This window comes from Schistocerca cancellata, chromosome 11 (assembly GCF_023864275.1).
Source record: "Schistocerca cancellata isolate TAMUIC-IGC-003103 chromosome 11, iqSchCanc2.1, whole genome shotgun sequence".
NCBI classification, from domain to species: domain Eukaryota; kingdom Metazoa; phylum Arthropoda; class Insecta; order Orthoptera; family Acrididae; genus Schistocerca; species Schistocerca cancellata.
The window spans coordinates 58301093-58313737 of record NC_064636.1 but is presented as its reverse complement, the minus strand read 5'-3'; the positions used below and the strand labels follow the sequence as shown (position 1 = coordinate 58313737).

At 42.5% G+C, this 12645-nt stretch overlaps 1 protein-coding gene across 1 annotated transcript in view; it reads right to left on the bottom strand.

Moving 5' to 3' along the window:
* Nucleotides 1-12645, bottom strand: part of LOC126108624 (something about silencing protein 10) — a 155766-nt gene that overhangs the window by 76735 nt on the left and 66386 nt on the right. Inside the window, exon 5 of the mRNA XM_049913937.1 lies at nucleotides 6126-6261. Within this exon, the coding sequence (XP_049769894.1) occupies nucleotides 6126-6261 (136 nt within the window). The remainder of the gene's footprint in view (nucleotides 1-6125; nucleotides 6262-12645) is intronic.

The following is a 12645-nucleotide window of genomic DNA, read 5'->3' as shown; positions in this document are numbered from 1 at the left end:
TGTTGTTGTTGTTGTCTTCAGTCCAGAGACTGGTTTGATGCAGCTCTCCATGTTACTCTATCCTGTGCAAGCTGCTTCATCTCCAAGTAACTACTGCACCCTACATCTTTCTGAATCTGCTTGGTGTATTCATCTCTTGGTCTCCCTCTACGATTTTTACCCTCCACGCTGCCCTCCAACGCTAAATTTGTGATCCCTTGATGCCTCAGAACATGCCCTACCAACCGATCCCTTCTTCTAGTCAATTTGTGCCACAAATTACTCTTCTCCTCAATTCTATTCAGTACCTCCTCATTAGTTACGTCATCTACCCATCTAATCTTCAGTTGTCTTCTGTAGCACCACATTTCTAAAGCTTCTATTCTCTTCTTGTCTAAACTATTTATCATCAATGTTTCACATCCATACATGGCTACACTCCATAAAAATACTTTTAGAAAATACTTGCTGACACTTATAGCTATACTTGTTCTTAACAAGTTTCTCTTCTTCACAAACACTTTTCTTGTCATTGCCAGTCTACATTTAATATCCTCTCTACTTCAACCACCTACAGTTATTTTGCTCCCCAAATAGCAAAACTCCTTTACTATAAGTGTCTCATTTCCTAATCTAATTCCCTTAGCATCACCTAATTTAATTGGACTACATTCCATTAACCTCGTTTTGCTTTTGTTGGTGTTTATCTCACATCCTCCTTTGAAGACACTGTCCATTCCCTTCAACTGCTCTTCCAGGTCCTTTGCTATCTATGACAGAATTATAATGTTGTTGGCAAACATGATAATGCAGGTCTAGAAAGCTGCAGCCAAGACTGTCACAGAGTCAACAAAGCCTTTGGTTGAGACCCTGCACTCAGCTCCAAACCAAAGGACCCTGATCATCTCTGGGAATGAGGCTGCAAATTGGGAACTCTGCTTGCACTCCCCCCCCCTCCAACTCCCCCCCACCCCCGCGAGGCCAGCAGTTATCAGAATATATCGCCTTTTGTTTATGATTGCTACTGGCAAACTAGTTGCATGGCAATGTCTTGTGTTGTGTGTGTCAATGAGAGATACATAATAGAATGTAAAGGAAGCTTCAGATATGAATTTTTATTGCCTCGTTCATGTGTAAATAGACAGATTTACGAATTTTGACGTGACTAAGCAGCCCTCTTCAGAGCCACAGTGCACATGTTATGAAATCGTGGGTGCAATAAACAACATGTTTATTTTTGTAACTTCGTAATGGATTCATAATAAAAACAAAGTAGAACATTAAAAAGTACAGCTGTGTCCTAATGGTACGACAGAGTCATACAAGTGTTGCACATCAAGAAGTACCACATATGCCTAGGTTGGCTGCCAGTTACACATTCAATACAGGCTGCACGTACAACTTTGAAATATACAAGGTTTAGAACTTTGCTTCTGCCATTTGCCGATAGGGGCGACAACGGTAAGTAGCGGTCGAAAGAAACAGATCGCAGATGTTCCACTCGCAAACAGAGCACCGGAAAAACTATTAACTATTGGTAATAAAATTATTGTGCGTTATTTTTTTATCTTCCCTCATAACAAGTGATTTCTCACTGCCAGTTTTATCACACATTATCAAAAATTGAAACTTTCGATTTTTTTGGTTCAGGAGTAGCGGTGGGGGTGGAGGGTGGAGAGGTGAGTGTACGGTTGAAGAGGTACATTCCAGCACATACATTTTTAGAAATTAAGCACTGGTACAGAGAAATAAGAGAAGAGTTTCTTTATGGCCAATCAGTGAGTGACTGGGGAGACAAGGTACGGGAGACTGTATCATGACTACTCACACCAGCCATTACTGATACTGACTGTAGCATTGCCACAGCATCCAGATACAACAAATATGTACGAATACACAGACACACAAGAAATATTGCAACACCAAAAAATACTTAACGTAATGAAATTTTAGGAATTCATTTGTCTAGGTAACATATGTAAAGTCTAGTTTACACGACAACACTAGGTTGCAGGCAACTGCGCTACCGGCCACTGCACACGTGCGCTGTGTGTTTGCGCAACTCGGTGGTGAAACTAAACACTTTTGGTGTGTTCCAACTTTGGCGACACTAGTTGCACGGGTTTTGAGGTTATGTGTGTTTGTAGAGTGTAGAAAACTGAAATGTGAAGTGGGAAACGGAGAATAATGTTCGCTTTTTTGATATCTATGCTTTGCATAGGTGTTTGTGGGACTTTGGTGATGTTGATTACAAAAAAGAGCAACAATTGCTGCCGCTGAGACAGTCGTGTGTGATCATAACATAGGTGGTTTGACAATATCTGAGCTGCAGGGCAAAATTTATTGAGTTAGGAGCACATATACAACTGAATTAAGAAAAATACAAACAAGTGTAATTCTAGCTGTGGCAATACTCTCACCTACAAGACAAAAATCCCATCGTTTGAGTTGACCAACTCTTTGTTAAGGAATACTGTCGACAGGAGGGAAGGCTGTACAAATTCAAGAAGCTGCATTCTTTATTCAATATTCATCTATTTAAAACGTTGCTGCACTGCTCCCCATTCACATCTGTTTGAATTTTGAAATATTGCCACTGTACAGATCTCTCTTCAAGAGAATAATTTGCAAATCATTCTCTTCTTAATGTGGCCTGCTTCGAGTAATTATTGTTGCTAATTTTAATAATTATTACTGTTAATGTTAATAATTATTGGTGTTAATGAAATGGCGTCATCACCAACTAAAACCGTATCTTATAACATACCGAGTGTTCTCAATTGTAATGCATGCAATATGATATGTAATTTCAGTTCTGGCAACAGAGCTTCATGCATTACATTACCTCCATCCCTTATCCCACAATTAACTCTATTTAGAAGAAACGTGAACAGTTCTGGTAGCATTCTAAGATAATTAAAAGAACTTCTTGGATCTTCCATTATAAATTATTTCAGCAAGGATGCTGAGCAACCGAGCTGATGTCTTTTCTTCATCCAGTCACGAATCGAAACACGTTTCTTATTTTTTTCTTATGCAGCAATTCCACGCAACAAGCTTTAACTCCATCACAACTCTTGCGGCGTGCAGCTGCCAAAACTTTCATTTCAGACACGGTTCAGGGACCCACAAAACGACGAAACTCAGGTATACACAGGTGTTGCCATGTCTACAGCCAAATATGAAACCACTTGCGTGCAGCTCATTCCATGCAGCGGGTGGCGCAATTCAATGTCGTCGTGTAAACTAGGCTTAAGTGATTAACACTGCAAGATAAGATGTTAATGTAAACCCAAAGTCAGGCACTGCAAATGTGAAATGCTGATACAGTAATAATTGGCATAACTGCCAGAATGTTGAATCTAAGCATGCAAATGAGCACACACTGTGTCGTACTGTTGCCGGAGGTCAGTTTGTGGGGTAGAGTTCCACATCTGTTGCACTCGGTCGGTCAATACAGGGATGTGGATGACGCCAAAGTTGTCGTTTGATGATGTCAGGTACGTACTCAATTGGGGACAGATCCGGTGATTGAGCTGGCCGAGACAACGTGTCGACACTCTGTAGAGCGTGTTGCGTTACAACAGCGGTATGTGGTGATGTTATCCTGTTGGAAAACAACCCCTGGAACACTGTGAATGACAGCACAAAAGGCCAAATCACCAGATTGGCATACAATTTTGCAGGCAGGGTGTGTAGTATAACCACGAGAGTACTCCTGCTGTCATACAAAATAACTCCAGGTGTAGGTGAGATGTGTCAATACCGCAGACAGGTCGGATGTAGGTCCTCGACCAGCCTCCTCACCAACTCGAGGCCACCACTGGCGCAGAGGCGGAACCAGCTTTCGTCACAAAACACGACAGGCCTGCATACTGCCCCTCAGTGAGCTCTCACTTGACACCAGTTAAGTCGCAAACGGTGACAGTTTGAGGTCAGCAGAATGCACATTACAGGTCATCTGCCTCAGAGCTGTCCTCGAAATAATCGATTTGTAAAAGTTCACTGTGTCACCGTGGGACCGACAGCTGCTCAAACTGCTGCCGCAGATGCAGTACGATGTGTCAGAGCCGTACTCCGAACACGACGGTCTCCCCTCCGAGTAGTGCCACGTGGCTGTCTGGAGCCCGGTCTTCTCGCGACCGTACATCCTCCTGACCACTGCTGCCAGCGATCGTGTACAGTTGCTACATTCTTACCGTGTCTTTCTGCAATATCACAGAAGGAACATCCGGCTTCTAGTAGCCCTATAACACAACCACGTTCAAACTCAGTGAATTGTTGATAATGGTGCCTTTGTTGCCTTTAAAGGCATTCTTAACTAACACCAATTCACCATATCCAGTCTCAAAGGTAACATGTGACGGGTGTGAAATTTGAATAGACATTATCTTTGAGATGTGGAAACGTGCCTACCAACTTTTGATAATGTTGTACACGTCCTTTTTGGTGCTGCAATTCTCCCTCTCTCTCTCTCTCTCTCTCTCTCTCTCTCTTTCTTTGTGTGTGTGTGTGTGTGTGTGTGTGTGTGTGTGTGTGTGTGTGTCTCTCTCTCTCTCTCTCTTTAAACAACCCAAGGTTGCTTCATCAGGAAAGAGGGGAGGACAGGGAAAGACGAAATGATGTGGGTTTTAAGGGAGAGGGTAAGGAGTCATTCCAATCCCGGGAGCGGAAAGACTTACCTTAGTGGTAAAAAAGGATAGGTATACACTCGCACACACACACACATATCCATCCGCACATATACACACAAATGGCAGACATATCTAAAAACAAATATATAAAAAAAACAAAGATTCTGTAACTTACCAAATGAAAGCATTGGTACGTTGATAGAAACAATAACAATAACAAACACAAACACACACACAAATTTCAAGCTTTCGCAACCCACGGGTGCTTCATCAGGAAAGAGGGAAGGAGAGGGAAAGACGAAAGGATGTGGGTTTTAAGGGAGAGGGTAAGGAGTCATTCCAATACCGGGAGTGGAAAGACTTACCTTGGGGGGAAAAAGGGACAGGTATACACTCGCGCGCGCGCGCACACACACACACACACACACACACACACACACACACATATCCATCCGCACATAACAGACACAAGCAGACATATTTACAACTACTACTACGTGATCAGACCCAGTGGACCACACACTTCCACAACTTTCCTCCTCCGCTGTATTCTGTCCATTGCTGCTATCCGCCATCCGTCCAGATCTATTGACACTTGGTTTAAATCTTCACGGAGCCCATCCCTTCAACGCTTCTTGTGTCTACCTGGGGGTCTCTTTCCTGTAGGTGTGAAATACAGGAGCTTCCGAGGCCATCTGCGATCTTCCATCCGGGCCACATAGCCGGCCCAGTCCATTCGTTTGGCTTTGACAGTTTCTGCTCTCGGTTGTATCTGATCCTCCATTAGCCTGTGTTTGCATCCAGAACCGGACCGAAGATCTTCCGAAGCATTTTTCTCTCAAAAACGAGGAGCTTATGGAAGTCCTGTTTCCGGATAATTCCCGTCTTACAGCCATATAAAACAACAGGCTGGATCAGGGTTTTGTACAGTCGAATCTGGAACTGTCTGGAGAGATATCTGGACCGAAGCAGTTGTCCTAGGCCGTGGTGAGTTGTCAGTGAAAAGTGTCCCTAGGTATTTTGACGAAGGACTTTTGTGCCTGTCCGTCGCTCATTGCCTCCTCTACGTGGTGAGTAGCACTCTATTCTACTTTGTATTGAAGGTGCAATACTATTTTTTTTACAATCGACTATACGAGTAGTGCTACTCCAATAGGACCAGACCTGTACACACTGAAAACTCCTGACTGACAGTGTAATCACACGTCTAGAAAGCAGCATTAAACACTGCTGCAGGATAACAGACGGCAATGGAGCACAAGTCACGGGTCAAACTCCAAGATTTCATTAAAAGTATCAACTGCAAAATGCTTTCTGACATTATGACTCATATTTTCACTAATAATCGTGTTTACGTATAATGTTCACGATGTCTTGCCACACACATAACAGCCACGCTAGCAGATAATGACAAACAGACTCGGAGTACTTACGACGAGGTTTGTCAGAGTGCTAATTTCAATGAAAGACCGAGGGTTCAGGACATAAAATAAGGCTTCAGTGTGAACTCACCAGAAAAGTCCCGAGTGAGTGCGAAGAATTCTGGTGACTCTTTCTGCACGAGTGACAGCTTCTGCCTCTTCGAGAGCTTTGTCAGGTCTGTCGCAATCACCTCCTCTGCCTCCGCCTTCTCTTCACCCTTCTCGTCCTGTGAAACCCAATGAGTGTGAGAACTGATACACTGAACTGATACACTCACGTGATTATGTAACAGCCGGAAGAAAAAGGCAAAAATCAACAATTTACCAACAATTTTTATTTAGGTTACAGTGAGACATACGGTATTATTATAACCATACAAAACAATGGTACTAATGAATAACAGAGAATGTATAAACTACAAAATCTGCATATACAGAATAACAGTTAATAATATTACATTTAACTTCTCAGTCCACTCCACACTTACATTTACATGACTGTTGTGGAATTCACAGTTTTCTTTTTGACAGAAGCTTCGTAGAACCACTTTCAGACTATTTCTGACCGTTGGACACTCGAACAGCATGTTAGAAAAATGGACACCTAAATCTTTCCACGTGCGCTCTCCTGATTTTTAAGATGGTCATTTCTCCCCTATGTAGGCGCAAGTCAACAAAATAGTTTCACATTTTGAGGAGAAGGTTGGTAATTGAAATTTCATGAAAATCTTTCACTGCAATGGACGAAAGCTCATTTTATTGATCGTCATTCACCTATTATATCTGTGGCACTCTCTCCATTATTCCACAATAACACAAACAAGCTACTGTTCTTTGAACTTTTCTATGTCCTCTGTCAGTCCTATCTGGTAAGTATACCCTGCACAGCAGTGTTCCACAAGAGGATGGACAATTGTAATCCCTAGGTACAAGGGTGAAACAAATATAAAATGGAACTTCGTTACACGTTTATTTAAGATTCAGAAAAATTCATACGCATGAACTTATTTTTCTGTATAGTCTCCTGAACACGGAACACATTTTTCCTCATGTATACAGGGTGTTACAAAAAGGTACGGCCAAACTTTCAGTAAACATTCCTCACACACAAAAAAAGAAAATATTTTATGTGGACATGTGCCCGGAAATGCTTACTTTCCATGTTAAAGCTCATTTTATTACTTCTCTTCAAATCACATTAATCATGGAATGGAAACACACAGCAACAGAACTACCAGCGTGACTTCAAACACTTTGTTACAGGAAATGTCCAAAATGTACTCCGTTAGTGAGGATACGTGCATCCACCTTCCGTCGCATGGAGTCCCTGATGCGCTGATGCAGCCCTGGAGAATGGCGTATTGTATCACAGCCGTCCACAATACGGGCACGAAGAGTCTCTACATTTGGTACCAGGGTTGCGTAGACGAGAGCTTTCAAATGCCCCCATAAATGAAAGTCAAGAGGGTTGAGGTCAGGAGAGCGTGGAAGCCACGGAATTGGTCCGCCTCTACCAATCCATCGGTCACCGAATCTGTTGTTGAGAAGCGTACGAACACTTCGACTGAAATGTGCAGGACCTCCATCGTGCACGAACCACATGTTGTGCCGTACTTGTAAAGGTAGCACAGGTAGAATATCCCGTATGAAATCATGATAACGTGCTCCATTGAGCGTAGGTGGAAGAACATGGGGCCCAATCGAGACATCACTAACAATGCCTGCCCAAACGTTCACAGAAAATCTGTGTTGATGACGTGATTGCACAATTGCGTGCGGATTCTCGTCAGCCCACGCATGTTGATCGTGAAAATTTACAATTTGATCACGTTGGAATGAAGCCTCATCCGTAAAGAGAACATTTGCACTGAAATGAGGATTGACACATTGTCGGATGAACCATTCGCAGAAGTGTACCCGTGGAGGCCAATCAGCTGGTGATAGTGCCTGCACACGCTGTACACGGTATGGAAACAACTGGTTCTCCCGTAGCACTCTCCATACAGTGACGTGGTCAACATTACCTTGTACAACAGCAACTTCTCTGACGCTGACATTAGGGTTATCGTCAACTGCACGAAGAATTGCCTCGTCTATTGCAGGTGTCCTCGTCGTTCTAGGTCTTCCCCAGTCGCGAGTCATAGGCTGGAATGTTCCGTGCTCCCTAAGACGCCGATCAATTGCTTCGAACGTCTTCCTGTCGGGACACCTCCGTTCTGGAAATCTGTCTCGTTACAAACGTACCGTGCCACGGCTATTGTCCCGTGCTAATCCGTACATCAAGTGGGCATCTGCCAACTCCGCATTTGTAAACATTGCACTGACTACAAAACCACGTTCGTGATGAACACTAACCTGTTGATGCTACGTACTGATGTGCTTGATGCTAGTACTGTAGAGCAATGAGTCGCATGTCAACACAAGTACCGAAGTCAACATTACCTTCCTTCAATTGGGCCAACTGGTGGTGAATCGAGGAAGTACAGTACATACTGACGAAACTAAAATGAGTTCTAACATGGAAATTAAGTGTCTCCGGACACATGCTCACATAACATCTTTTCTTTATTTGTGTGTGAGGAATGTTTCCTGAAAGTTTGGCCGTACCTTTTTGTAACACCCTGTAGACAGTTTCTGGATTTTGTTTTCATAAAATGAACATGGCTGTGACAGCAGCCAGTTGCAAGTAAATCTTTTTCTTTCATCCCTCTTACTTCCCCTTCCCCCCCATGAACCATGGACCTTGCCGTTGGTGGGGAGGCTTGCGTGCCTCAGCGATACAGATGGCCGTACCGTAGGTGCAACCACAACGGAGGGGTATCTGTTGACAGGCCAGACAAACATGTGGTTCCTGAAGAGGGGCAGCAGCCTTTTCAGTAGTTGCAGGGGCAACAGTCTGGATGCTTGACTGATCTGGCCTTGTAACATTAACCAAAACGACCTTGCTGTGCTGGTACTGCGAACGGCTGAAAGCAAGGGGAAACTACAGCCGTAATTTTTCCCGAGGGCATGCAGCTTTACTGTATGATTAAATGATGATGGCGTCCTCTTGGGTAAAATATTCCAGAGGTAAAATAGTCCCCCATTCGGATCTCCGGGCGGGGACTACTCAAGAGGACATCGTTATCAGGAGAAAGAAAACTGGCGTTCTATGGATCGGAGCGTGGAATGTCAGATCCCTTAATCGGGCAGGTAGGTTAGAAAATTTGAAAAGGGAAATGGATAGTTTAAAGTTAGATATAGTGGGAATTAGTGAAGTTCGGTGGCAGGAGGAACAAGACTTTTGGTCAGGTGATTACAGGGTTATAAATACAAAATCAAATAGGGGTAATGCAGGAGTAGGTTTAATAATGAATAAAAAAATAGGAGTGCGGGTTAGCTACTACAAACAGCATAGTGAACGCATTATTGTGGCCAAGATAGACACAAAGCCCATGCCTACTACAGTAGTACAAGTTTATATGCCAACTAGCTCTGCAGATGATGAAGAAATTGATGAAATGTATGACGAGATAAAAGAAATTATTCAGGTAGTGAAGGGAGACGAAAATTTAATAGCCATGGGTGACTGGAATTCGTCAGTAGGAAAAGGGAGAGAAGGAAACATAGTAGGTGAATATGGATTGGGGGGAAGAAATGAAAGAGGAAGCCGCCTTGTAGAATTTTGCACAGAGCACAACTTCATCATAGCGAACACTTGGTTCAAGAATCATAAAAGAAGGTTGTATACCTGGAAGAATCCTGGAGATACTGAAAGGTATCAGATAGATTATATAATGGTAAGACAGAGATTTAGGAACCAGGTTTTAAATTGTATAACATTTCCAGGGGCAGATGTGGATTCTGACCACAATATATTGGTTATGAACTGCAGATTGAAACTGAAGAAACTGCAAAAAGGTGGGAATTTAAGGAGATGGGACCTGGATAAATTGAAAAAACCAGAGGTTGTAGAGAGTTTCAGGGAGAGCATAAGGGAACAATTGACAGGAATGGGGGAAAGAAATATAGTAGAAGAAGAATGGGTAGCTCTGAGGGATGAAGTAGTGAAGGCAGCAGAGGATCAAGTAGGTAAAAAGACGAGGGCTAGTAGAAATCTTTAGGTAACAGAAGAAATACTGAATTTAATTGATGAAAGGAGAAAATACAAAAATGCAGTAAATGAAGCAGGCAAAAAGGAATACAAACGTCTCAAAAATGAGATCGACAGGAAGTGCAAAATGGCTAAGCAGGGATGGCTAGAGGACAAATGTAAGGATGTAGAGGCTTGTCTCACTAGGGGTAAGATAGATACTGCCTACAGGAAAATTAAAGAGACCTTTGGAGAGAAGAGAACCACTTGTATGAATATCAAGAGCTCAGATGGCAACCCAGTTCTAAGCAAAGAAGGGAAGGCAGAAAGGTGGAAGGAGTATATAGAGGGTTTATACAAGGGCGATGTACTTGAGGACAATATTATGGAAATGGAAGAGGATGTAGATGAAGATGAAATGGGAGATAAGATACTGCGTGAAGAGTTTGACAGAGCACTGAAAGACCTGAGTCGAAACAAGGCCCCGGGAGTAGACAACATTCCATTAGAACTACTAATGGCCTTGGGAGAGCCAGTCATGACAAAACTCTACCATCTTGTGAGCAAGATGTATGAGACAGGCGAAATACCCACAGACTTCAAGAAGAATATAATAATTCTAATCCCAAAGAAAGCCGGTGTTGACAGATGTGAAAATTACCGAACTATCAGTTTAATAAGTCACAGCTGCAAAGTACTAACGTGAATTCTTTACAGACGAATGGAAAAAGTAGTAGAAGCGGACCTCGGGGAAGATCAGTTTGGATTCCGTAGAAATGTTGGAACACGTGAGGCAATACTAACCTTACGACTTATCTTAGAAGAAAGATTAAGAAAAGGCAAACCTACGTTTCTAGCATTTGTAGACTTAGAGAAAGCTTTTGACAACGTTAACTGGAATACTCTCTTTCAAATTCTGAAGGTGGCAGGGGTAAAATACAGGGAGCGAAAGGCTATTTACAATTTGTACAGAAACCAGATGGCAGTTATAAGAGTCGAGGGGCATGAAAGGGAAGCAGTGGTTGGGAAAGGAGTGAGACAGGGTTGTAGCCTATCCCCGATGTTATTCAGTCTGTATATTGACCAAGCAGTAAAGGAAACAAAAGAAAAATTCGGAGTAGGTATTAAAATTCATGGAGAAGAAGTAAAAACTTTGAGGTTCGCCGATGACATTGTAATTCTGTCAGAGACAGCAAAGGACTTGGAAGAGCAGTTGAACAGAATGGACAGTGTCTTGAAAGGAGGATATAAGATGAACATCAACAAAAGCAAAATGAGGATAATGGAATGTAGTCGCATTAAATCAGGTGATGCTGAGGGGATTAGATTAGGAAATGAGACACCTAAAGTAGCAAAGGAGTTTTGCTATTTAGGGAGTAAAATAACTGATGATGGTCGAAGTAGAGAGGATATAAAATGTAGACTGGCAATGGCAAGGAAAGTGTTTCTGAAGAAGAGAAATTTGTTAACATCGGGTATAGATTTAAGTGTCAGGAAGTCGTTTCTGAAAGTATTTGTATGGAGTGTAGCCATGTATGGAAGTGAAACATGGACGATAAACAGTTTGGACAAGAAGAGAATAGAAGCTTTCGAAATGTGGTGCTACAGAAGAATGCTGAAGATAAGGTGGGTAGATCACGTAACTAATGAGGAGGTATTGAATAGGATTGGGGAGAAGAGAAGTTTGTGGCACAACTTGACCAGAAGAAGGGATCGGTTGGTAGGATATGTTTTGAGGCATCAAGGGATCACAAATTTAGCAATGGAGGGCAGCGTGGAGGGTAAAAATCGAAGAGGGAGACCAAGAGATGAATACACCAAGCAGATTCAGAAGGATGTAGGTTGCAGTAGGTACTGGGAGATGATGAAGCTTGCACAGGATAGAGTAGCATGGAGAGCTGCATCAAACCAGTCTCAGAACTGAAGACCACAACAACAACAACAACAACTTCCCCTTCAACCATTCTTGCAGAAGAAGGAGCGACTAGCTCCAAAAGCTTGCATTCATAATACCTTTTATTTGTGTGTTCTCCTGCTGCCACTTGACGAGTACGTTTTTTTATCTGTTCAATAACAGTGCATTTTCAAAAATTAAATATTTTCGATTAAAAGCGTAGACTGCTACTCACCATATTGAGGAGATGTTGATTCACAGACAGGTACAACGATAACCAACTCTGAAACACATGACCACTGTCTCTGGTCTAGCATCAGTGGCCATGGACAATGGTCCTATGCGTGTGAGTTATGTGTGAATATGTGTGTTTTCTACATCAGAAGAAGACCTTTTGGTTGAAAGCTCATGTTTAGCATTATTTTTGTTGTGGCTGTTTGGGATTCAACATCTCTTCTACGTGCTGAGAAGCAATCACTTTTCTATTGTGTCTAGCACAGGCTTCTCTTTCACTATTTCTGTCACTTCCTCACTCCTCACTCCTTACTCTATCAGATCTTATTAGGCCTATCCTGCATCTTTAAAATGTCATCTTGCAAGTCTGTAACTTGTGTATATGCCTTTTCTTCATTACCCACACTCCTG